At 39.7% G+C, this 27,889-nt stretch overlaps 1 protein-coding gene across 3 annotated transcripts; it reads left to right on the forward strand.

Moving 5' to 3' along the window:
- The first annotated feature begins 211 nt into the window (after positions 1 to 211).
- Positions 212 to 27,635, forward strand: LOC108699134 (butyrophilin-like protein 10). 3 transcript variants are annotated; one of them, XM_041573596.1, is made up of 7 exons: positions 212 to 546; positions 6,358 to 6,494; positions 8,496 to 8,595; positions 10,071 to 10,415; positions 12,098 to 12,367; positions 15,659 to 15,763; positions 26,876 to 27,634. In XM_041573596.1, exons 3-7 carry the CDS (start codon positions 8,505 to 8,507, stop codon positions 27,031 to 27,033), a joined length of 969 nt encoding a protein of 322 aa, XP_041429530.1. In that variant the 5' UTR covers positions 212 to 546; positions 6,358 to 6,494; positions 8,496 to 8,504; the 3' UTR covers positions 27,034 to 27,634. The 3 variants fall into 3 exon arrangements, with proteins under 3 accessions (XP_041429530.1, XP_041429532.1, XP_041429531.1); XM_041573597.1 differs by lacking the exon at positions 212 to 546 and adding an exon at positions 621 to 963; XM_041573598.1 differs by lacking the exons at positions 212 to 546; positions 6,358 to 6,494 and adding an exon at positions 620 to 963 and having other exon boundaries at positions 26,876 to 27,635.
- Positions 27,636 to 27,889: the final 254 nt, after the last annotated feature.

A 27,889-nucleotide genomic window follows, 5' to 3' on the forward strand; every position in this document is an offset into this window, starting at 1 on the left:
TTGGGAATTTTGTTTCTTTTCAGACTTTAGGACCGACACACCGTTGCCTTAGCGCACCCAACCTCATTTGAATTCCGAATTTACAACATTTCTACGCAACATCTTCCCCAGTACTAAGCACAATTCAGCAGGAACAGCTGAGACAGGGAGTTCTTTGCTGAGAGCAGGCAATTGGCTGAGATGATCTATTGTGCACTGCTCTGTTTATATCAGAGGGTGGGATCACTCCCATATACACTGCACTGCAGCCATAATGAAAGGCTTTAGCTTATTGAAGCTCATGAGAGACAGCAGAGGACTCAGTTGTGACTATATACTATACTATATAAACTATACTATATGGCCTTTTCAAATGCAGCAGAGGATGATGCTTGAGGAGCAATATCAAAGAATTGATTATGAAAATGGCGCTTGCACCCTGGCAGTTTTCCTTTTCCCTGCTGATAAAGTGAGGAGAACATTACAGTGGATTTTTGTTTTTACATTCAAAATGAAGCAGCTAATGAATATCCATCCTGGATTTGAATACGGTTTCCTATCAGATGGGTAAGTGATGCTGAAGCTGCTGCATTTAACACATTGTATGGACAGGGCAGATTATCAAAGCCATTGGGAATAGCAAAAGGCAGGACATAGTGTGTTACATTTTTCATGTTCTTATAATTGCACTAAATTGTTTATATGTGTTTGGTGCAATCTGCATTGTTATCCAACACAGTAATGGCATTAACCTCCAGCATAAAGTGACACAGCATAAAATAATACAGCAATGCAGTATAGGAGAGGCCATTGAAATAACACAATAGCTGACAACACTAAATGGGGCCAACGGATGGATGGAATCAATAGCTTCTATAAGGAGGATGGGCAATGACGTAATACACTGTCAATTTGGCTCCCACGCCACCCATTTATAAGAAGTCTGCGCAACCTACATGTTACTGTCGAGGGGAAAAAATATCGGTAAGCTTGAAATGATTTTATGTTTTCTCTCCCCAGCAGTTTTATACAGAATACATCAGGAGTGCAAATAATAATTATCAACCTACTGATTTAGTCTGTGTGTCAGCCAGAAGCACCGACTGCCCAAACAAGGCTTCTTTGGCTGATAAATGTTGAGATTCTAATGAATGTATTTAATGGAGAGCCAACTGCTGCTCCGGCTTCTCTTCTGAAGATGTCTGGGCTTGGCATGGCAACAACGCTACTGCCCTTATAGAATGTGCTTCATGACTGAAGGCTCAAGGTTCTGCACTGACCCAGTGAGCTCCTGTGATGCACAATTTGATCAGTCTGGCCACTGTTCTTGGTGACACTTTGAGGCAAATTCACTAAGATTCGTAGTTTCGCCAACGCTCCGCAAATTCACTAAAATCCGAAGTTGCGCACAGGGGTAGCGTAAGATTGCGAAGTTGCGCTAGCGTTGATTCGCTAAGTGAAGTGAAGTTACGCTAGCGAAGGTTTATTTGCATACGGCGCCAAATTCAAATTTCAATGGAGGAATACGTATCAGCACTACAAATGCCTAGAAAACCTTCAAAACATCAAATAAAATTTTATTTTGCCCTACACATGTGCCCACTGTATAGTTAAGTTGCCATGAGTCAGGAAATGTAGGGGGGAAGGAGGTGAGCCCCAAAATTTTTTTCGATCTTTTTCAGCCTATCACCAATAATGTAGAAAACACGCCAGCGTTTTTTGGGACTTAGAAAAAATTTTGACTTTTTTTGAAGCAATCCCTATCTACTCTATTGCGCTTCGCCTGGTCTGAGGTGGCGAAGGAAGTCTAGCGTAAAAGGTAGCGTTCAGTACAATGCGCGCGTTAGTGAATTTGCGTAGTTACGTCCGTATCGAAAATTCTCCAGGCGTAAGGTTGCGAAGTAACACTAGCGAATCTACGCCAGCGTTCGTTAGTGAATTTGCGCAGTAACGAAAATGCCAAATGCTAGCGAATTAACGCTAGCGTTCGGCGCTTCGGCGCTTAGTGAATTTGCCCCTTTGAAGTCCCTCTTTGTGCTGGTTGGGACTACAAGTAGATTGTAAGGTGTCCTTGTTTCTCTCTCAGTAAGTGTCCGAGCATCTCACCGCACCCACTTAGCTCATTATTAGGATCACCTCTAGGAATCTCATTCTTTAAAATGTGACGTGTCCTCCCAATTTGTCAGCCATTTATGACTTTGAAGAAGCTCCAAAGTCTGAGCAGAACGATAATTCTAAAAGAGATACCACCTTTGTGAATCTCCTTGGCAACATGGCCAGTAAGCTCGCTGCAGTGCGCACGGGAGTAGTTGCTGTTTGTGTTTTCATAAAGCGAGGTTTAGAGGCGCACCTCCATTCGCTGCAATATTAATCTGGTCCTGGAATGGGTTAACCAAAGTGGATAGAGGGCAACATTCATTTATATTCGCAGCACATGTATCCCTTAATATCTTGGAATAAAAATAAAATAAATAATGAATGTAAATGGCAAAAGTACCCTCATCAATTTTACATTCACTTATTTTAAAGGTTTACTTATCCTTTAACACAAAGAACTCAGTTTGTTATTTGCCCAGACTTTTCTAGGGTTTTTTTTTATCCTTGAAGTCACATGAAAAATCAGCAGATGCTGCTCTTATACTGCATGAATGGCCCTTTTGTTTCTGTTCTCCAGCTAAAGTGTGACTGAAATACATTATTCACTGGGCCCATAAATAAATAATGAAATAAAATAAATAATGAATGTAAATTGCAAAAGTGCTTAGAATAGAACTCTCATTTACATTCACTTATCTTAAAGGTGTATTTATTATCCTTTAAGCAGATTTACTGTAAATTAGGAGACAGTAGGGCTCATTTATCAACACTGGGCAAATTTGCCCATGGGCTGTTACCTATAGCAACCAATCAGATTGCTGCATTCATTGTTCTACTTGCAGCTGGCTTTAAAAAGCTAATCACTGATTTTTTTTTTTTCAAAGAAAAACCTCCTTATGTTTTTTACCCATTTTGGATTTTTTTTGGAAATTGTACTTTACTAAAATATATGGCTGTTTGGTGCTTTGCATATTTGGCATATTTACAAAAATTATGTCCCCCTGCTGTAAATTATATGGATATTAAAAGTCCCTGAGGATTTCTGTGACCATATAAAGGCACAAGGCTGCAGGCTGAGTTATACAGGGAACTCTGAGTATCACTCATGTATTATAAGGGATAATGTACCCCCTACTGTAAATGATAAGGATATTAGAAGTCATTGAGGGGTTGTTCTGTGACCATATAAAGGCACAAGGCTGCAGGCTGAGTTATACAGGGAACTCTGAGTATCACTCATGTATTATAAGGGATAATGTACCCCCTACTGTAAATGATAAGGATATTAGAAGTCACTGAGGGGTTGTTCTGTGACCATATAAAGACACAAGGCTGCAGGCTGAGTTATACAGGGAACTCTGAGTATCACTCGTGTATTATAAGGGATAATTTATCTATTGTTGGGAAAGTGCACAGAATTATTATGCATTCAACTAGGGAATTCTGAAGGATAGATAAAGGATTCTATGAATGTCATTTTGTCAGAATTATTTTTGTGCAATGTTTTTGAAACCCCATCCCATATTTATTTATTTTACTATACATTAGAGTCTATGGGCATTTGTTCACAATGAAAACAGGCAACTAATTCCACCCATCACTGGGACAGTCAAAGACCATTATATTCTGTAGCTCAGGGGCGGATTAATACACAGGCTCCACTAGGCTATAGCCAAGGGCCCAGTGTGATCAGAGGGTCATTTTGCTTTTTTCAATTATTATTTCTATTTTCTTTTGTTTAAATATTTATTTGTATTTGCGCTGCTGGGTTGGGTTAGGCACACCTGTATGAGTGCATGCTTCTGGTGTGTGCAGATCCAATAACGTCATTGGCACCAAACTTGACACGGCGTAAAGAGAGCTTGAGTCTATAATAAACAATAAATAAATGAGAAACAGGTCAACATGGTTAACAATTGTTTTTTTTTTGTTTGTGTAAAAGTCAATGTTATTTATTTGGAATATGAAACTGCACATATATTAACATGCTGTAAAACAGTCAACTAGTTTTATTGTAAAATATCAATAAAAAGAATGTGAAAAAAAAGAGAAGAGAGAGCTCGAGTGGACTGCTTGGATGTGCATGCATTCGGACCACCACTGCTGTAGCCAGGGCCGCCATTAGAAATCACGGGGCCTCGTACAACAAAATTATCGGGGCTCCCTGGGCCCCTCCGACCCCAGTCCCCAAGCCCCACCCCAGATCCCGCCCACTCCACACAACATTTAAAAGACCACACAGACATCAGTGCTAAAAAAAGGTAACCCCCCCCACACACACACAAGTTATAAAAAGCTATTGATGGTCAGGGGCCCCTTATAACTGTGGTGCCAGGGCACCCCTTAAAAGTTAAAAAAAATAATTGGTGACCAGGGCCCCTTATAAGTAAAAAAAAACATTGGCGCCAGGGCCCCCTTTACAAGTTAAAAAATATTGGGGCCCCAGAGAATATTTTTAAAAAAACATTGGTGGCAGGGGCCTTTAGGGGCCTTTAGAGTATAAAAATAATACATTGGTGGCCAGGGGATTAAAAAACAACACAAACTGGTGTTTGTAGAATTTAACCCATGGCTTCAGGACTTTCCTTCAAGTCCTTTTGTGACTTTGGGTCTTTTCGCCGCTTCAGGACTTCAATTGCGCCTGTTTTTGTGACATCGGGACTATACGCCACATCAGGACTTCAATTTCGGCTGTTTTCGTGACTTCGGGTCTTTTGGCCGCTTCAGGACTTTAATTTTGGCTGTTTCTGTGACTTCAGGTCTTTTGGCCGCTTCAGGACTTTAATTTCGGCTGTTTTCGTGACTTTGGGTCTTTTCGGCACTTCAGGACTTAAATTTTGCCGCATTTCATGACTTCGGGGCTTTTTGTAGCTTTAGGACTTAAATTTTGTCTGTTTTCGTGACTTTGGGTTTTTTCGGCACTTCACGACTTGAATTTCGGCTGTTTTCATGACTTCTGGTCTTTTTGCCGCTTCAGGACTTCGGCTTCGGCTGTTTTCGTGACTTTGGATCTTTTCGTCTGCTTCAGGACTTCAATTTCGCCTCCTTTCGTGACTTCAAGTCTTTTCGATGCTTCAGGACTTCAATTTTGGCTGTTTTCGTGACTTTGGGTCTTTTCGGCGCTTCAGCTGTTTTTGTGTCTTCAGGTCTTTTCGCCGCTTCTGTACTTCCGCTTTGGCTGTTTTCGTGTCTTCAGGTCTTTTCGCCGCTTCAGGACTTCAGCTTTTCAGCACTTCTGCATTTCGGCTGATCGTGACTTCGGAAAAAGCCGCAGGCTTCGGCGCTGTCAAGGGGGCCCGACTCTTTTGAAAGTGCAGCACTGCTGGGCCCCCCTTCAGGCCAGTGCCCAGGACACTTGTACCCCCTGTCCCCCCTGATGGCGGCCCTGCCTGTAGCAGGTAGTAGCACTCAGTGGCATTTCACTTGTTAAACACTGTTTAAATTGGGAGCTGTTATTTAAAGGGGACCGGTCACCCAAAAAAATTATTCAAAATCCTATTTTATCACATTAGTCAAGCAAAATGAACTTTAATTACACTATATAAATTATTTGAATCTTGTTTCCTTCAGTCTGGGAATTCATAATTACAGCAAGCAGGCAGGAGCCATTCTGTGGACACTGTTATTAAGACAAGTCTTGTATCATCTCAGAATCTTGTTTGTGCACCAGAATGGGGGACCTGATGTCCATCCCCATGTACTGGCTACACAATTAAATGGTGAAGAGAACTGGAGGAATGTGGGGAGAGCAGTGACATCTAAGAAGTGCTGGATTGAAATTGAAAGTAATTGTCTGCCCCGCCTCTATGCCACTGGCATAGAGGAGGGGCAGACAATATTTGATTGACATCTGAGATTTTTAAATGAGCTTACAACAGCTATGAATGCTTTAATAAAAAATAGAAATTGGATGTCATGTTTAATTTGAAAAGAACTTTTATTATACAGATTTTTGTGTCTGGGTGACAGGTCCACTTTAAGCAACTTTTCCCCTCACTGAAATAATTCATTCCAGAGCAGAAAAGTAATTTCTAAACTTTCTACAATCAGGATTCTTTTACTGAGTGGTAACCAATGACATGATTGCACTATGGCATGATTATTAATGTACAAGTATAAGCAATAATGATAGGGAACCCTGGAATTACTGGCTGCATCCCAATAAAGGAAAGCTCAATATCCACTCTGGACACTTGACTTGTGCCAAGCAAATTACACACCAATGACATTCATTTCTCATTTCTTGACTTTTATTTTTATTTTATTCTTGGATCTCTGCAGGTTTGAGCCCATGAAGTTTTTTTCATCAAAAAATACCACTGAGATGTGAGAATAACTGATGTTGTTTTTCATCGAAAAAATACCACCGAGATGTGAGGATAACTGATAAATAGAAAAAAGTCAATCCGTGTACAAAGGCAAGTACTGTATATTATTCCAAAAAGAAGTGGAAAAATCTGGTAACCAGTATCTCATGAACAAAAAGTATGTGGATCCACTAGAGAGAAAAAAGTGTATGTTTTTTTTCAAGTCATTCGGCATGACACCAAATTCATACCAAACACCATTTTGGGGAGGCATGTCATCCAAACCCTTCTTCAGGTGTAAATGAACATTAGCATCCCAGAAATGTATACACACTCATCACACTGCCCTGTATAGTCCATATTTTAAACAGACCTCCCCGAAATGTTGTGTCTGGTGTGAATTTGGTGTCAAGCAGAATAACTTGAAATAAACATTAGCGCCGGCTCGGGCACCCTAGGCAACCTGGCCAGTCGTGACGCAGAATAGGCGCATGTGCAGGGCATGTAAGTGCGGAGAGAGGGGACCAGCCTACGAGTAGGAAGCAGAGAAGGTACGTGCCTGCCCCCCTAGCTTTGCTCCCTAGGCACCTGCCTACTCTGCATACCCCTAGTTACCCAAAACATACACTTTTGTTTTGCATGTGGATACACATACTTTTTGTTCAAGTACTGTATTTCATCTAGAACAAGCAACAGTGGACCTGTCATCCAGACACAAAAATCTGTATAATAAAAGTCCTTTTCAAATTAAACATGAAATCCAATTTCTATTTTTTATTAAAGCATTCATAGCTGTTGTAAGCTCATTTAAAAATCTCAGCTGTCAATCAAATATTGTCTGCCCCTCCTCTATGCCCTGGGCATAGAGGCGGGGCAGACAATTACTTTCACTTTCCATTCAGCACTTCCTACATGTCACTGCTCTCCCCACATTCCCCCATTCTCTTTACCATTTAATTGTGTAACCAGGACATGGGGATGGACATCAGGTCCCCCATTCTGTCGCACAAATAAGATTCTGAGATGATACAAGACTTGTCTTAATAACAGTGTCCACAAAATGGCTGCTGCCTGCTTGTTATAATTATGAATCCCCAGACTGAAGGAAACAAGATTCAAATAATTTATATTGTGTAATTAAAGTTCATTTTGCTTGACTAATGTGATAAAATAGGATTTGGATTTTTTTTTTTGCGTGACGGGTCCCTTTTAATCATTCATAAATCAGCCTTTAACCCTCAGCTATCTCCCCACCCCAATGCATTCAGGATAAGATGACCGGACTGCACCTTTATCCAGGGAAACCTTATAAAAAAACAGTGAAATGGTAGAGCAAAGTTCTATATAAAACTCTACATAAAAAAAAAAAATTAAAGGGATTCTGTCATGGGAAAACATGGCTGCATCAGTTAATAGTGCTGCTCCAGCAGAATTCTGCACTGAAATCCATTTCTCAAAAGAGCTTTTTTATATTCAATTTTGAAATCTGACGTGGGGCTAGACATATTGTAAGTTTCCCAGCCGCCCCAAGTCATGTGACTTGTGCTCTGATAAACTTCAGTCACTCTTTGCTGCTGCAATGTTGGAGTTATATCACCCCCCCCCCCCCAGCAGCCTAACAAAAGAACAATGGGAAGGTAACCAGATAGCAGCTCCCTAACACAAGATAACAGCTGCCTGGTAGATCTAAGAACAGCACTCAATAGTAAAAATCCAGGTCCCGCTGCGACACATTCAGTTACATTGAGTAGGAGAAACAACAGCCTGCCAGAAAGCAGTTCCATCCTAAAGTTCTGGCTCTTTCTGAAAGCACATGACAAGGCAAAATGACCTGAGATGCACCTACACACCAATAATACAACTAAAAAAGAATACACATGGGTTAGGAATTAAATGTTACATGGTAGAGTGAAATATAGAAACAAAAACTACATTATAAAAATCGTGACAGAATTGTCTGAGAACATGACTGCATATATCATACTTTAAGATAAACTACCCCCATAAAATTCTTGTGCTTTATATGATATGCCAATGCTTTGATTCCTTAATAAATATAGAGAGGACAAGGGGGCACCATATTCGCATTTAATTTTTTATTTTCCACTGCAGGTTTGGCTGATGGTTGGGGATTATACAGTAGCATCCATCATGCACAGCACTATAATTTCCTTCTTCATTCTCTGTTCACTGTATAAAGAGTCTCTTTCAGGTAAGTGCTTTTATACACAGAATGGCTTTATGATGTTAAATGACTATTAGGCTAATGGCAGCACTTAGCATGAGGGGAGCATCATCCCGGGTAGAACTACAGACTTGCGCCATAACAATAACTCATTGCAACCAATCATAGTTTTGCCCACTGTTATTAAATGAAGCCTACTTGGCAGTGGTGACTTCCATGTCCCTGAGTGATACCATCTTACAGTATCTATCATGGAAAGCACAGTTCCCGTCCAAATAAATGGGAAGCAGTCCAGTGTGTGGCTAATTAGGTTTTGCCTCTGTAGCTTCTAATGAAATAAATGACAGGCTCAATACATTTGTTCCTTCAGTTTTCCAAAGGATGAGCAGCTCCATTTTTATACTCTACTGCTGTCTTTGGGCATGACAGGCAGATGGCATTATGAGGTATTGTGGGAATGTTATGTGTTGGGTGTAGAGATAGATAGGGAACATATTATATTGTTATATATACCAGTATTGCTGGGGAGTCATGGATTAGGGAACAGACATAGGAAGGAGGTGTCCATCTTCCAACTACAGGGTGTGGTAAGAGAGATTCAATGACAGGGACAATACTTACCCCTCTGCCTCCCTGAGGTGACTTTCGTGCTGCTACCACCCCCTCCTCTGCTCCGTTTCTCACAGTTTAAGCGCTGGACAGGGTCCAAGGGGTCCATGCCACTAGTGCAGGGAGAACAATTTCACTCTCTACACTAGAAGAGCCGAATTTCTGTTTTTCAAAGTTAGGGCTGCCATCAGAAATGATGGGGACCCGTACGACAACATTTTCTGGGCCACACCCACCACCACAGACCCCTCCCCAGACACCACACACCGACACATCAAAGTAGAAAAGCCACACAAACTGACCATTGGTGGCCAGGCTTCAGCTTTTCATCATCAGCTCTTTGGCTGTTCAGCGGCTTCAGCTTTTAGGCAGTTTGACTCATCTGCTTTTCATCAACTTTGGCTCTTCAGCATTAACTCAAGGGGGGCCTGGCTAATCCAGGATGTGCAGCGCAGTTTATCCCCCCCCTAATGATTGAAATCTTCCAGGCCTGGGACAACTGTGCCCTTGATGGCGGCCCTGCTTAAAGTTTCCAGAAGCTGCTTTTTGCTGCCCCTGGTAACTTGTAGGGCACTGCCAACTGACGTAAGTTTCTCAAAAAAAAGTAATCATGTCCCCCTTGCAAGCACCTTCTTCCAGAGAAAACAATCCCAACCTTGACAGTCTTGACAAAATTGGTCAAAGAAGTTCATCTTTGATTTCTTGACATAAACAAGGACATGAGTCTTCTCCGAACCCAAAGCTGAAGGCATCAGACATTTCCTGTTCAGCTTCTTTATTCTCATCATTGTTGTCAGATATGTTAATACATTTTCTTCTTTGGATTTAGTTTAATTATGGAATAGCTGTTCCTTTTTAAATCATTTTAACTTAATTACCTTTACATTTTACAGTCCGTTTCAAGGTCTTATCAGCAGCATCAGTATCAGTGACATTTGGTTCAGATGTGGTGTTACCTTGTCGTCTGACCCCTGAGATGAACGCAGAGAAGATGGAAATCCGTTGGTTTAAGCCAATGTACCAGCCGTATGTTCATCTTTGTATTAATGGGAAAGACGATTACTCGATCCAAATGCCTCAGTTTACTAACAGAACAGAACTGATAAAAGAGAACATCACTAGAGGAGTTTTCCCTTTGATGATCCATAATGTCACAGCTCAGGATTCTGGAGAATATTATTGTTTTGTTGAGTCCAGTGAACACCACGGTAAAGCAACAGTACAACTACATGTTACTGGTAAGTTGTCAGGACCACAAGGCTCTGAGACTCTTGAAGTCAGAATAAAAATCAGGAGGCACCGGTAGGTAACCCACTTGGTAAACAAGGAAGTATGGCACTCGAGTACAGAAAATTCTGATGCCTGGTATTAGAAGAATTAAGCAGCGTTGTAACTCTATGTATCAGACACATGTCTCAGCCGGCAGTGACCAAAAATAGTCGGGAACATTGCAGGAACTGATATATCAGACAAAACTGAGCACACTGAGGTACTTCTCAAGTAGCACTGCCAAAATTTGTGTCATGCAGAATATTATCTGCAACTACTTAACAACATTGTCCAGCAGAACAACCTTGTCTAGGAGGTGAGGCTTTGGCCAACCCCTACAATAAGCTCACGTATTTTGGCAATGCTACTTGAGAAGTACCTCAGTGTGCTCAGTTTTGTCTGATATATCAGTTCCTGCAATGTTCCCGACTATTTCTGGTCACTGCCGACTGAGACATGTGTCTGATATTTGAGTTATGTCTCTGCTTAATTCTTCTAATACCAGTCATCAGAATTTTCTGCACTTGATTACCATACTTCATTTTTTCCTACTTGGGCTACCTACCTTACCTTAGATAACATTTTGTCTTATATGGGATCATTTGTGATGGAAACTGAACATTTCCACTAAGGTACTTGGATTTATGTCCGTATGATATAGAGTTAGATATACAATAAAAGAGAGTCTAGTTACTGCTAACAGGGTGATCCTATATTCTCAGGAGACCACTTACAGCAGGGATCCCCAACCTTTTGAGCCCGTGAGCAACATTTAGAAATAAAAGGAGTTGGGGAGCAACGCTAGAATGAAAAATGTTCTTGGCATGCCAAATAAGTGCTGTGATTGGCCATTTAGTAGCCCTTATGTGGATTGTCAACCTAAATTAAGGCTCTGTTTGGCAGTGCACCTGGTTTTTATGAAACCAAAACTTGCCTCCAAGCCTGGAATTCAAAAATAAGCCCCTGCTTTGAGACCACTGGGAGCAACATCCAATGGGTTGGAGAGCAACATGTTGCTCACGAGCTACTGGTTGGGGACCACTGACTTACAGGTACAGATGATAGACTAGACCCTTGCATGTAGAGTTAGGATGGAGTATAAGACTACACTTAAGACCAGTGGTTCTTATAACTTCTTCATATAGGAATAGTGGGGGGACCAGAAAACAAACAAAAACATATGATTATAGATCCCTTTACATTTTTCATCTGTAAGAAAAGTAATCTCTCTCTTCTGTAGCAAAGACCACTAATTTTTTGTCCCACTCAACCTTAAAAAAGAAAAGGAGCACTAAGAAATACAAAGCCAAAAAGCACTTAGCCTGCCCCTTTTAAGTTTTTTCCTTGCTGGTGCAACTGATTAGCAGCTCATACGAGTTGTCATAAGTTGGGTGGTGATCTAACACATACAGATGAAGCCACTTTGGTTTGTGCGTTTAGAATATCTAAACACATTTAACTCACTTCTCTCATTTAACACAGAAAATTGCGTCACAGCATCCCATCGAATTAAAGCTGATGCTTTTGTATACTAATGAAAAGGTAAATGGGAGAATGAAGCAGTGTAGATTATATGGAGTTATTGCTGTGGGTTATGGGCACCAGACAGTATAATTCCACCACTAATTATGTATATGTCTCTGTTTCTCAGCTGTTGGAACTCTCCCTAATATTTCCTCAATTAGATCTGAAGATAATCACACCGTATATTGTGAGTCCCGTGACTGGCACCCTCAGCCTTACCTGCTATGGACAGATAACAAGGGAAACAAAATAATCCCGTCAATGCAAAATGTGTTCAGAGACGAGAATAATTTGTATCGTATCATTAGTGCAATTAATCAACCGACCACTTCCTATATCACTTGCACTGTCTCCAATTCTCTAAATCAGACCAAGCAGAACTCCAGGCAGATCAGAGGTGATTTAGTAAAAATGTTCATTTTGGCATATTTGTTATATTTTGTTTATTCATGTGAAGTTTATGAGTTTTACAGTGTACTATCCTTCCAGTGCTTATTGCAAAACCAGCTTTCTGTTAGAAATAAAATGGTAATTACATTTGTTACAACGGGGTTATTCAAGTTTGCTAAACTTGGGGCACATTTACTATGGGTCGAATATCGAGGGTTAATTAACCCTCGATATTCAACAATCGAAGTTAAATCCTTCGACTTCGAATATCGAATTTGAAGGATTTACCGCAATTAGTTCGTTCGTTTGATCGAAGGAAAAATCGTTCGACTGAACGATTAAATCCTTCGAATCGAACGATTCGAAGGATTTTAATCATCGATCAAACGATTTTCCTTCGATCAGAAATTGCTAGGAAAGCCTATGGGGACCTTCCCCATAGACTAACATTGCTGCTCGGTAGGTTTTAGGTGGCGAAGTAGGTGGTCAAAGTTTTTTTTAAAGAGACAGTACTTAGACTATCGAATGGTCGAATGATTTGTAGTTCGAATTGTTCGATTCGAAGACGTAGTCGAAAGGTCAAAGTAGCTAATTCAATGGTCGAAGTAGCCAAAAAAATACTTTGAAATTCAAAGTATTTTTTATTCTAATCCTTCACTCGAGCTTATTAAATGTGCCCCTTAGTATGATGTAGAGAGTGATATTCTGAGACATTTTGCAATTGGTTTACATTTGATATTATTTATGGTTTTTCAGTGATTTAGCTTTTTATTCAGCAGCTCTCCAGTTTGTAGTTTCAGCACAATTTACCCTTGCAACCATGCATTGATTTGAATAAGAGACTGGAAAATGAATAAGAGAGGGTCTGAATAGAAAGATAAATAATAAAAAGTAGCACTAACAATAAATGTGTAGCCCTACAGAGCATTTGTTTTTTTAGATGGGGTCAATGACCCCTATTTGAAAGCTGGAAAGATTTAAACAAGGCGGCAAATAATTCAAAAGCTATAAAAAAAATAATGACCAATTGAAAAGTTGCTCAGCATTGTTCATTCTATAATTTACCATAAGTTAACTTAAAGGTGAACCACCCCTTTAATACATTTGAAATAAGCCACTACTAAAGAATTAAAATATGTCAGGCCTTGGACCCATCTATTTCCTTGATTGGAGAAGGACTTTGAACATTTGTTCCGGCAACTTTTTTTTTTAAAGGAATAGTTCCGTATAAAAATAAAAACTGGGTAAATACTGTAGATAGGCTGTGCAAAATAAAAAATGTTTCAGTTAGGCAAAAATGTAATGTATGTGTGGATGTGTAACATAATAGCCAGAACACTACTTCCTGCTCTTCAGCTCTCTTGGTTTCCCGATTGGTTATCTAGTTTTTATTTTTATACTGAACTGTTCCCTTAATAAGAATCTTCCCATAACTGTGCCAGTGTTTCAAGAACTGAATATGAACTTGTTTCCATTTGAAGCTTTTTTCCTTGTATAAATCCTTTAAGGATACTGACATGGAAAAACATGTTTTTTTCCAAAACACATCAGTTAATAGTGCTGCTCCAGCAGTATTCTGCACTGAAATCCATTTCTCAAAGGAGAAAACAGATTTTTTATTCAATTTTGAAATCTGGGGCTAGACATATTGTCAGTTTCCCAGCTGCCCCAGTCATGTGACTTGTGCCAGCACTTTAGGATGGAACTGCTTTCTGGCAGGCTGTTATTTCTCCTACTTAATGTAACTGAATGTGTCTCAGTGGGACCTGGATTTTAGTATTGAGTGTTGTTGTTAGATCTACCAGGCAGCTGGTATCTTGTATTAAGGAGCTGCTATCTGGTTACCTTCCCATTGTTCTTTTGTTTGGCTGCTGGGGGGAGGGGCTGATTTCACTCCAACTTGCAGTACAGCAGTAAAGAGTGACTGAAGTTTATCAGAGCACAAGTCACATGTCCGGGGGCAGCTGGGAAACTGATAATATGTCTAGCCCCATGTAAGATTTCAAAATTGAATATAAAAAAAATCTGTTTGTTCTTTTGAAAAATGGATTTCAATGTAGAAGTCTGCTGGAGCAGCACTATTAACTGATGTGTTTTGAAAAAAACATGTTTTCCCATGACAATATCCCTTTAAATAATAATAACCTATTTTGTTTCTCTATGGGATCAAGTTCTGCTGCTATGCTTGTCCTTTGTATTATTCAACAACCCTTTGTGGTTTAGAAGAGACAAAAAACAAAACTACCCAAAAATCTGAATTCATACTGAGGAAATAGTAATTAAAGGGGACCTGTCACCCTAAGAAATAATTCTAATTTATTTTCTCTTGTGTTTGTCAAATTAAAATGAACTTCACTTAAACTATATAAATTAGTGCTATCTTAAGGTGCATATTTTACTGTGCAATATAAATATCCCTTTAATTAAAATGCAATGACAACCTTGTGTACTGATGTAAAGTGCATCTATTACTGTTCAAATGTAAAAAAAACAAAGTTGCCTGCCCTGTCTCTGTGGAATAGGCAATATGTGATTAACCAGAGCCAGTGCTCCAACTTACCGCTTATCTGCGTAAATCAGCTTGCAAGGTCCGGAGGAACCGCAACACTGGGTGACTTTAAAAACTTGTAGCTTTATTTGTCAACATTAAAAAACAAGCTACATCATAGACCTGACGTATTTCCAGCACTTCTGCCCTGAATCATAGGCACAGGAAAAAGGTATAGAGAATATTTGAATATATAGGTTCATGTTATGGCGCCCCCTATTGGCCACCACAGAATATAACTTTTGACACCTAATCATAAACTTTCTCATCCATACTAATCTCTCATTAAAAATATAAAACAGAAATAAAAATTTGTGCACAGAATCCAGGATTCAGTTCGAATTCTGCTTTTTTCAGCTGACAAACAGAATTTGAAAGGACAGGAAGAGAAATCAAGTGACTTTTCATCACAAAACAAGGAAGTTAAAAAAATTGTTTCCACTTTTCCCTTTGCTGCCTATAATTTGCATATGCAAATTAGGATCCGGATTTGGCTCAGTATTCGGCTGAATCTTTAACGAAGGATTTGGCCAAATCCCAAATAGTGGATTCGGTGCATCCTTAACGGCGGGATAGAGCACGTGCAGGGTAAAAAAATTTGACTTTTTTGTTCTTTCTTATGTAAACTAGAAATATATGATATTGCTATGTTGTTAATCTTGTTGTAATAATGAATTATATGAATATGTTAGTATTTTTAAATAACAGGTATTTTCTTGGGTCTAAAATAAATGGTGTTTTTTCCAACAGAAAAAGGATTGAGGAATACTTCTACTCGCTTTATTATAACCTGGCCCAGTGTGGCTGTTTCATTGATTTCTTTTTGGTGTATCTGCCTTCAAGCAATGAATCCTGGTAAGTACCAAAAAAATACAAAAAAGGTTCTTTGCAGCCTGATAGAAATGCCACACTATACATACAAACTATACACGATGTGAGCGCTGATCCTCTCTATACTATATATATATATATATATATATATATATATATATATATATATATATATATATATATATATATATATATATATATAGTATAGAGAGGATCAGCGCTCACACCATTGTAGATGAAGAAATTAGTATTTATTCAAGTGATTTTACATCTTAATCCGACGTTTCACTCCCACCTGGGGATATTGTGTAACAATGATGTGTGCATTAAATACCCACCCCCATTAGTGAAAATGGCGCCAAACTGACGTCATGTGTTCAGAATAAAGCATCAGATTATAGTCTTTTTCATTTGCTCTCCGCAATCGTGTTCCTGCCTCCCCTCGCCGACAGTTAAGTCGGTGCGGGGGGCGGCATTGCAGGAGCCGCCTCAGGCGGCTCCTTCCCCAGAAACGGCGCTGATTGCTTGCCTGTCCTGGGATGTCTGAACTCTGATCCTATGATCAATGTGTTGCACACCACACACCCCATGCACCTAAATACACCTGGGCGTGGTGTTAAAAAATTTTTAACATGTGATTGGGTGTATTTCTTTACAGGGTTATATGGGCTTAGATAAAAAAATTTTAGATAGAAAGAGGTATAATTAATTTATACCAATACGCCACTGCACTATTGACAAAAAAGGGGGGGGCTGCTTCCTTGAATATCACCGTTCACACCAGGTTAAAACGACACAGGAAATCTGAAATAGAATGCAAAAGGAAGCGCACACATAGAGTAGTATTGTCTCAATTAAGATAAGCAATTAAGCCCCTAGAGCCACAGAGTGTTTAAAAATGGTGCCTGGAGAGCTATATTGCAGAAGATGCACCAGTGTGATATTCTTCAAGGTTCCCCCTTTCGGGTATATACTCACAAGATTTCTTGGATTTTTGATGCATGTAGTAATGTTCGTTCTTCACCTTATAAGTTTTCTCCAGTCATCCACCAAGTAATATAATGAAGATATAAGCAAAATATAGTATAATATTGCTTTAATAAATATTAAAAATCACCATAAAACAAACGATTTTCTACTCACAAGGATCACCAGATCATAAAGCACGTAGTACCCAAAGCAAAATAAAAGTCCAGAGTTCTCTGGGTCCAGGAAGGTTTCTCCTGTTGCGTCTGTGATCAATGAATAAATCAAACTGCTCCAATATCCAACGCGTTTCGCAGTCTCTCTTGACCGCTTCGTCAGGGAAGGTGAGGATGGGCTTAGATGCTCCTTAAGGTTGGTGTTTCGTGAATAGCCGAATGTGGGTCAGCGAGGGATCTTACCACATAAACTATCATCGTTAGATACTATTTCCCAGTGCTTGAGTACCGACTTCCTAGTGTTGCTGCTGTGGGGATTATACTTGCTGACATAGTATACATCACCTACATCCTTCTTTTGTTCAGAGGTAACCGTGGTTTAAGTGACTCCTTACGTTCAAGAGACATGGTCAAGTCTATGGTTTCCCTGATTAATGTATCGGGGTAGCCTCTCTCCAGGAATCTCTGACCCATTTTTTCTAGGTCCACCTGTTTTTGTATGGGATCACTATCTATACGGGCTACCCGTATCATTTGAGATTTAGGGAGTGAGTCCAGAAGATGTTTAGGATGGTGACTGCTGTAATGTTGCAACGTATACCTGTCGGTACTCTTGGTATACAGTATATGCGTGTATCCAAACCCTTACTGGTTTTGTAAAGTAACACATCTAGGAAATTAATTTGTTGTGCACTGTAGTTCAAGGTAAGTTTGATAGGCGTGTCTAATTGGTTCAGGCTTTCCACATATAATTCTAATTGCTCAGGCGTACCACTCCATAAAAAGAAGATATCGTCTATGTAGCGCCGAAAAAAACCTGCCATGTCTTTTAAAGAGTTCATGGCCATAGATACAAATCACCACTCTGGAGAACCAGTATACTCAATCAAATAATTCTTTATTTGGTAGCACTACATGTTTCGGATCTATCTGATCCTTCCTCAGGTGCCAGTGTTTACAGTGTACATAACCCAATAGCCCAACATTTAAACACAAGAAAATCACCAACAAGATTGTCAGTTCCACAATGTGGCCAGACTTCGTTAATTCAATTAACAATTTCCAATACAGTACTGCCCTCCAGGGGCCTACTCCAGAAGTACATGACACTTAAGGCAATAGTTACAACAGTGTTAGTATAAACATTGTTTCAATTTTGCGTACCTGTTACAATCAGTTTATTCAATGTTGCCACTGTACATTTCCTGTAAGAAATAAAGAACTTTACTACAAGAAGCATTTAAGGCTTTGAGCATCATTTAAGCCATATAGTTCCAGTGTATTTAACATATCAATCCATTTAGCCTCACATTTCTTTCGGTCACCACCTCTCATTGGTAATTTAACCTCTTCAAGTACAAGCCATCTGAGGCTTGCACTTGTATGTTTATGGTCAAAAAAATGTTTGCCCACAGGTGTATGGGTTTTTATCTCATTTGGATTAAAGTTGGTAACTGATCTTTTGTGTTCGTTTATCCGTATTCGCACTTTTCTAGAGGTTTGTCCCACGTACATTTTCCCACAAGGACATTTAAGACCATATATCACATAATCTGTGTTGCATGTACAGTATTGTTTAACAGGAATTTTACTGCCTTTTAGTGGGTGGGTTATAAAATCTCCTTTAATAATTGAGTTGCAGCAACCGCAGTTTAGACATGGAAACGTTCCCATTTTTGGTGTGCTTAAAAATCTAGTTTCATTTTGCCTTTTATATATATATCGGATCTGACCAGCTTGCCTGCAAGGTTTGGGCCTCTTTTATATGAGAATAAAGGTAGTTCTCTACAATATTTCCCAAGTACTGTATCCTTTTGTAGTTAGGACCAGTGATGATTAATTAATTTCTGTATGGGCTTACTGTTAGGTCAGAATTTGGATACGAATGCCATTTGTTCAACTCTTTGTTTTTTTATTGTTTTCTTTAGTAGAGTGTCCCTGTTAGTCTGTAGGACCTCATCTCTTGTTTTTACCAACATTTCTCTTTTGTAACCCCTCGCTACAAATTTTTCAAGCAGGTTATTAGCACTATCTAGATATTTCTGATCCGTAGAGGCAATTCGTCTAACCCTTAGAAATTGTCCCTTAGGGATGCCCTTAATAGTGCTTGGTGTATGATAACTGTTGTGAAGCATGTTATTGCGCTCAGAAGTTTGTTATACAAATCTGTTTCAAGTGTTTCACCTTTCTTTATTACATTTACATCCAAAAAATGTACTTTTTCATTACTGTATTCCATAGTGAATTTTATAGTTGGATGTTGTGTATTAATAAATTGCAGGAATTCATTCAACATTGTTTCACTGGAGTCCCATAACAGAAAGATGTCATCCACAAAGCGTAGGTAGCATTTTATGTGGGATTTAAATTTATTTTGTCCCAGTATTATATATATATAGCATAACTAGGAGCTAGGTTACTTCCCATGGCTGTACCTTGTGTTTGGATATAAAAAGTTTTATCAAATCGAAAGTAATTTTTCTTCAGTACTATGGAAAGTAACTCTAGCAGAAAGTATATCAGGTTATGCGGGTTTTTAGTGGCCAACAGTGCTTCTTCAATATAGTGTATACCTTCTATATGTGGGATAGAGGTATATAGGGACTGTATGTCAATACTACATAAGATCCAATCTTTTCCTACTTACGTAAACTCTTTTAGTCTGCATAAAAAATCAGAAGTATCCCTTAGACATTCAGGTATGTTTGTTACAATTTCTTGAAGAAAGGCATCAACAAATTGGGATAATGGTTGTAGAATGGAACCCATACCAGATACAATTGGTCTACCTGGGAGATTTATCATACTTTTGTGTATTTTCGGTAGTAAGTATAAGACTGGTACCCGGGGGTGTGGGGTCATAAGAAAAATTATTTTTAGTGATAATTCCAGAGTCAAATGCACTTGATATTACATCATCTATTTGTTTCTTTATTACCCACGTGGGATCACATTGTAACATTTCATAATGGTCTGTGTTGTTAAGTTGTCTTAATGCTTCATTAATGTAATCACTTCTGTTTAGAATTACAATGCCTCCCCCTTGTCCGCTTTTTTGACTATAATGTTAGCGTTGTTTTCCAAATTGCGTAAAGCTTTTCGTTCAGTTACCGTTATGTTATTGTATTTTTTATCAGTTTCAGGGTTCCAAATTTTCCCAACCTCATGTAAAACTACACCCTCAAATAGTGTTAAAGCCTCATTATTTACATCAGGGACAAAATCATTTTTGGGTTTAAACTTAGCAGTGCAATCACCAGTTTTCATTAACATTGTATCTTTACAGTTGTCAAAATAGATTTTTAATTTCAGCCTCCTTATGAATTTGAAAAAGTCTGTTTTCCATTCAAACAAATTAGTCTTATATGTGGGTATAAAACCCAAACCTTTGTTAATCACATCCCTCTCTTCAGCAGTTATGTTATAGTCTGAGAGGTTTATGATTAAGCCATCCGCATAGGCATCATTGTTTAAAGTATGTTACCTTTTGTGCAGGTACAGTCTGTCCTAGGGTCTGTAAAATTGTCGAGGAGCCTGCTTCCTCTGGGATTTCCGTTGTATGTTGCCATCTGTGCTTGGGCCTCCTGCGATGCCGCGATCTGTGGTGCGGTTCCTGTAATCTCCTCCCCCAGTATCTCTCCCCTGCCGTTCCCAACTGGAAAAAGGTAGCTGGCATTGGGGGAACTCTTCCACGTCGCTGTATGGCATCCCTTCTGAGTCGCTGCCTCCGGAGCTCCACTTTGATGGACCAAGATGGCGCCGCTCTCTCCAGGAGTCACGTGGTCTACGGCGTCCCGGCAGTCCAAACTCCTGTGCGCGTTGCTGCCTCGGGGACCCTTCCTTCCAGGCATAGACTCTCCCTGCGGCGTAGTCATGGGTATCCCTTTCAAACTTGCGGAGTTTTCGCCCTAGTAAGTCATTCTTATGTTTTTCTGTTAGCGAATGGATATGTTCCAGCGATCTTTCAAGGAGAGCTTTGTCTGTATATAGCTCCTTTAGTTTCTCTTTGATCGCTGTTGTTTCTTTCTGTATTTTGACAATCTCAGGCTGCAGGTACTGAATGGTCAGCACCATTGCATCTAGGCTGGCTTTATTCCAAATCCCTTCCCATTTTTCATGGAATTCTGTATCATTTAGGAAATGTAGTGGTTGTAATTAACGAAGTCTTGCCACATTGTGGAACTGACAATCTTGTTGGTGATTTTCTTGTGTTTAAATGTTGGGTTATGGGGTTATGCACACTGTGAACACTGGCACCTGAGGAAGGATCAGATAGATCCGAAACATGTAGTGCTACTAAATAAAGAATTATTTGATTGAGTATACTGGTTCTCCAGAGTGGTGATTTGGATTTATGAAGATAAGGAGAAGTGGCGGCTCCTATGCTCTGTTGGAGGAACCAAACACAATAAGGATAAAAGAGGACCTTTACCTACACCTGATCTAACCATGGCCATAGATATGCTTCTGCTCAAAATCATACATGAAAGCATTTGCATATACTGGCGCTACCCTAGATCCCATCGCCGTCCCTGTTCCGCTGAAGATAAAATTGCTTCTCGAATTTGAAATAATTCTTATGAAGTATAAAACTGAGCAGTTGTAAGGTATATTCGACTGGTGGACCAACATTGGAAATTGGAATTATGTGTGATAAGATCTCTCACAGCCGCTAAGCCTTCATTGTGCGGTATACAGGTATACAGACTCTGCACATCAAGTGTCACCAAAAGCAATCTATCACCATTTAAATTGACACTCTGAATAACATTCAAAAAATCCGTAGTGTCTTTAAGATAGCTACTAATGGCTGTAATGCACGGTTCTAACAAAATGTCAAGATATTGGGCTATCTTTTCGTTTAGTGACCCAGTGCAAGCTATAATTGGCCTTCCAGGGGGTCTTTCCGGATTCTTATGGATTTTGGGTAACGTGTACCGGGAGGACAGGATATTTAGGAATCAAGGCCTTACCCATCTCGCTAGAAACCCACCCTTGTGACACCCCTTGTTTGACCAAAGACTCAAGCTCCCCTTTGAACTTGCTTGTGGGGTCAAAAGTAAGTTTGCCATAATTGTTGACATTAGATAGCTGTGATAGTAGCTTCGACCTATAGTAGCTATAATCCATTATTACCATCGCCCCTCCCTTATCTGCACTTTTAATGATGATATCATCATTGGCCTTCAATGATTTAACTGCTTCTTTTTCAGCAGGACTCAAATTCCCTCTTCGTTTACATGCATTTAGGGCATTATTATTGAGTAGGCGATGGAAATTTTTTAGGGAGGCATTGGTGCTTGGTGGGTCATATACACTTTTGGGCTTTAAAGCTCTCTGTTCAAAAGTCAAACATTTCTGAGTGTCCTGGGCCTCCATACCCTCCTCCATTGTGTGTGCTGTGCCCTCAGAGAAATGCTCCCGCAGTCTTAATTGTCTAGTAAACTTGTAGTTGTCCACCATATGTGTAAAAGGGTAATAATTCACCATTGGGACGAAGCTTAATCCCCTGCGCAGCACAGACATCTCTGTAGCGGTTGGCGTGTATGATGATAGGTTGTAGATCAAATCCGCTTCTCCCTTGCCTTCACTTGCTGCTGCGAGCGTGTTGTGACGGGTGTGCTTCCTGCCGCCCCGACGGGTGGCTTGCCTGGATCCTTGGTGGCTGCACCTTTTCCTAAAAAAGGAACCGAAGCAGGGGGTGAGGCACTACGAGCGGTGAATCCTCTTGCTGTTCTGCTTTCAGCTTCACTATCAGAGCCGCCACTTCCGGATTGCTGCCCCAGGGATCTCGGCGCTCATCTAGCACCTCCTCTTTTCTTAAAGGAGCTTGCTCCAGATAGCCAGCTGTACACACGGGACTCTTTTTAGTCTTGATGTACACGTAATCGCTTAGAGCTTTTAAACGCCAATATGTTGGCTTTGTGCTTATCAATCTGTTCCTGTAGTCGTGTCTGCCAATGGGTCTCTTGGTCAGCTGTAATGATTGGATTATGTAGGAATGCGAAGGTGCTCAGATCACTCCTGACTTGTTTCAATTCGCGCCCGACCTCTTCTACAACAAGTAAAATAAGGTCTAGCGAACAACGATCTAGGATCTGACACCAGCGTCGGCAGAACTCAGGATTGTTCCTTCCGATAGTGGGAACATCGTTGATCCTGAAGACCTTCGGAATCTTTTTCTCTCGATAGTAATCAGATAGCGAAACACCATGTAGGTGTAATTCAATCTCCTTTTTGTTTAAACGCAAAAGTTCATAGTAGGTCTCCTTGGCTCCAAGATTACCGAAGGTGTCTGTGAACCCAATCACATGTTACATTTTTTTTTAACACCTGCCCAGGTGTATTTAGGTGTACGGGGTGTGTGGTGTGCAACACATTGATGATAGGATCAGAGTTCAGACATCCCAGGACAGACAAGCAATACAAGATCAGACACAGGATGACGTGCACAACTACTATGTTGGTATATGTGATCAAATGTCCCTGTGGACTGATATATTGTGGTAAAACCGTAAGGCAGCTCAAGGAAAGAATTAGCACGCACAGGTCAAGTATCAGGGCAGCATTGGACCCAGATAAACAAGATATTGCCCAACAACCTGTTGCTAAGCACTGGTGTGAGGCCAGACACGATCCATCCCAGTTTAAGTGTATGCCTATAGATCATATACCCACACCCCCTAGGGGTGGAGATATCGAACTATTGCTGAAGCGTGAAGCCTTTTGGATTTATGAACTTGACTGTGTCGCCCCCAAGGGATTAAATGGGCAGTTGCAATTGAGTTGTTTCTTGACTTAGTAATATGGCCTGAGTTATCTCATATTAATACATGTCCTTTCGTCTTACAGAATCATAGTGAAATTGATATACATATCTTTTCTACCTCTGTAAGTAACCATCTTTAGTTTTTCTCCTTGTCTGCAGGTAATAAGAAGTATCCAATACAAAGTTTACTTTATTGTATATAATGTTTATTTTTTAAACCACAATGTTTCTTTTTTATGGACATTATTGAACACAGCTTGTGCACACTGACATCTGCTGGTGACAAATGGAATCACACACAGACACTGAAAGAACCAGCAAATGAAAAAGACTTTGTTCTGATGCTTTATTCTGAACACATGACGTCAGTTTGGCACCATTTTCACTAATGGGGGTGGGTATTTAATGCACACATCATTGTTACACAATATCCTTGAAAAAGGTCCCCAGGTGGGACCGAAAAGTCGGATTAAGATGTAAAATCACTTGAATAAATACTAATTTCTTCATCTACAACAATGTGAGCGCTGATCCTCTCTATACTATTAATCCAACTTTGATCGTGCACCACCTGCTATATATTGATCTGAGTGCTGGTGTTGTGGGATAAAATATATATATATATATATATATATATATATATATATATATATATATATATATATATATATATTCTAAGGAACCCAGACCCTGTCCCAGGTAGGATCTGCATGTGGGTTATTGGCTATTCGTTTAAACCTCGTTCATCTATCTTTAATGCACAGATACACAGTCTTTTCTATATGCACATATGCATTTCCAATTATTGTGTTAAAATCCATGATTATCAGCCAAGAAATGGCAAGCAGTGATGGGCGAATCTGAACAATTTTGCTTTGCCGAAAATTCGCAAAACGGTGAAAATTCGACAAAATGCATTGAAGTCTATGGCCAAGAAAGTTTATTTGATGTGCGAGGCGGCGTGATATTTTTTGAGTCTATGGGCGTCATTTTGGTGGCTGAAAATTTTCGCTCATCCCGATGGCTAGTTATAATTTCACTGCCACAGTGTTTGCTAGTATTAATGTATGGGGCAGAGTTTGTGTTGGTAGGGTCAATTGTGCTAAGGATTGTCTTGAAGTTAAAGGAAAACTATACCCCCGACATGAAGACTTAAGCAACAGATAGTTTATATCATATTAAGTGGCATATTAAAGAATCTTACCAAACTGGAATATATATTTAAGTAAATATTGCCCTTTTACATCTCTTGCCTTGAGCCACCATTTTGTCTGTGTTTTGTCAGAGATCACCCAGAGATCTACAGCTAATCTATTCATGGCTAAATTGGAGGAGGAGTTCATGTCATCCTTTGCTACCAAACCTATGGTCTACCTCCGCTACATTGATGCTATCTTAAAGGGATACTGTCATGGCAAAAAATGAATCAGTTAAAGGAAAACTATACCCCCAAAATGAACACTTAAGCAACAGTTTATATCAAATTGAATGACATATTAAAGAATCTTACCAAACTGGAATATATATTTACATAAATATTGCCCCTTTACATCTCTTGCCTTGAACCACCATTTCGTGACTCTATCTGTGCTGCCTCAGAGATCACCTGACCAGAAATACTACAACACTAACTGTAACAGGAAGAAGTGAGGAAGCAAAAGGCACAACTCTGTCTGTTAATTGGCTCATGTGACCTTACATGTGGTTTGTATGTCTGCACAGTGAATCTTACGATCCCAGGGGGCGGCCCTTATTTTTTAAAATGGCAATTTTCTATTTATGATTACCCAATGGCACATACTACTAAAAAAGTATATCATTATGATAATGGTTCATTTACATGAAGCAGGGTTTTACACATGAGCTGTTTTACTCAGTATCTTTTAATAGAGACCTACATTGTTTGGGGGTATAGTTTTCCTTTAATAGTGTTGCTCCAGCAGAATTCTGCACTGAAATCCATTTCTCAAAAGAGCAAACAGATTTTTTTATATTCAATTTTGTAATCTGACATGGGGCTAGACATTTTGTCCATTTCCCAGCTGCCCCAAGTCATGTGACTTGTGCTCTGATAAACTTCAGTCACTCTTTACTGCTGTATTGCAAGTTAGAGTGATATCACCCCCTCCCTTTCCCCCCAGCAGCCAAACAAAAGAACAATGGGAAGGTAACCAGATAACAGCTCCCTAACACAAGATAACAGCTGCCTGGTAGATCACTCAATAGTAAAAACTCATGTCTCACTGAGACACATTCAGTTACATTGAGAAGGAAAAACAGCAGCCTGCCAGAAAGCATTTCTCTCCTAAAGTGCAGGCACAAGTCACATGACCAGGGGCAGCTGGGAAATTGACAAAATGTCTAGCCCCATGTCAGATTTCAAAATTGAATATAAAAAAATCAGTTTGCTCTTTTGAGAAATGGATTTCAGTGCAGAATTCTGCTGGAGCAGAACTATTAACTGATTCATTTTGAAAAAAAATTTTTTTCCCATGACAGTGTCCCTTTAATAATCTTGACAGCAAGTGAAGAGGAACTCATGTCTTCTTTCACCCCACCATAAAATTGAAATTGAATTACTCCAAAACAGAAATCAATTTTCTAGACACCACAATCCATATAAGAAACAATACTTTGGTAACATCCATTTACCAAAAACCCACAGACAGATGCACATTACAGTTCCCACCCCAAACATATAAGGAAATCCATAATTTACAGCCAAGTAATAAGATATAACCCGCATTTGCTCAGACCCCACTGATCGGGATACATGGCTGAGCTCAGGAGGGACTTCATCCAACAAGGATATAGGGAATGACAGACAGGCAAATAAAGAGAGCAGTTTCCATACCCAGAGAAAACTCAATTACAATGAGACAGACAAAAATAACCGTGTCCCCCTTGTTGTTACCTATAACCCCCATATGGAGTCTCTACAAAACCATAATGGAACTGCAACCAATACTCATTAATGACAAGAGGTTGCACAAGATATTTCCAGAACCTCCACTCCTAGCATACAGACAGCCCCCCAATTTAAAGGGAATGATTGTGCGTAGCTCTCTACAAGGCCCTGCAGAAAATGGCACATCTCCCTGCCTACATAAAAGGTGTGAAACCTGGCACACATATATGAAGTAGACTGGGTACCAATACCTGTAAAAACCTGTAAATCAGACAACGTGGTATACCTAATAATGTGTTTGAAATGCCCCACTACAGGACTCTATGTGGGAGAAACAGGACAAACACTGCCCCAACGGATGAACTCCCACAGGTTTAACATCAAGCCTGGCAACACAGATGCCCCAGTGGCAGCACACTTCTGCAGCAATACCCACAGCATCAAAGATCTTCGGGGTAACAGTTTTAAAGGGTAACTTCAAGAAACAACAGGAGTGGAAGGAGTGGGAATTCAAACTCATGAGAAAGTTTAACACCCTAGAATGTGGCCTGAACAGAGATAGGAGTTTTATGTCCAGATAGAACTTTAACTAGGGATATGACACCTAGAAAAAACAATCTACATCTTAAAAAACATTTTCCTTAGGCTGATTTCACCTCACAACAAGGTGCTGACTGTACTAGTGTCTGCTCCCTTGACTAAAGGGCTTACCCTAGGGGGCTTATCAATATCTGGGCTGAAATATTGTATTATCTTTACAGGTCACAATGCCTATTTGTAGTCTGTATATATGTACCTGTATCTTGTCCAATTCCTAATTTGCACTGTTGTGTTAACCTTACCCTATTCTGTCTTGGTCTAGTTCAAGCTATGTGACCTGATTGAATCAAGACCCCTGGACTATTTAGAACCCACCCTAATTACTTTTATTATCTCTACAAGTTATCTCTGTCTATCTGTAACTTTCTAATTTATTGCCCATAATGATCTAATAGTATATATATTTATGATGTGCCTTTCATTTGTCGTTAGCCTGAAGAAGGGGCCTGGTGCTCCAAAAGCTTGCAATTGTTACTTTTGCAGTTAACCAATAAAAGGTATCACCAAACTTTAAATTTTCTGCATTTATTTCAATGGCTAACATGGTACAACATCTCAAAACTATACAACTAACAGGTAGAAGTGTTGAAGCAAAAGACACAACTCTGTCTGTTAATTGGCTCATGTGACCTAACAAGTATAGATTGTTGGTATGTGTGTGTGCACTGTAAATCATACGATCCCAGGGGGTGGCCCTTGTTTTTTAAAATGGCAATTTTCTATTTGGATAA

The sequence above is a fragment of the Xenopus laevis genome, chromosome 8L (genome assembly GCF_017654675.1).
Source record: "Xenopus laevis strain J_2021 chromosome 8L, Xenopus_laevis_v10.1, whole genome shotgun sequence".
Lineage (NCBI taxonomy): Eukaryota > Metazoa > Chordata > Amphibia > Anura > Pipidae > Xenopus > Xenopus laevis.

Excerpts from the sequence above, each read along its gene's own strand:
- LOC108699134 (XM_041573596.1), top strand. The coding sequence starts at position 8,505 with ATGGTTGGGGATTATACAGTAGCATCCATCATGCACAGCACTATAATT. Across the intron at positions 8,596-10,070 it reads GTATAAAGAGTCTCTTTCAG|TCCGTTTCAAGGTCTTATCA; the intron begins GTAAGTGCTTTT and ends TACATTTTACAG. Across the intron at positions 10,416-12,097 it reads AGTACAACTACATGTTACTG|CTGTTGGAACTCTCCCTAAT; the intron begins GTAAGTTGTCAG and ends TCTGTTTCTCAG.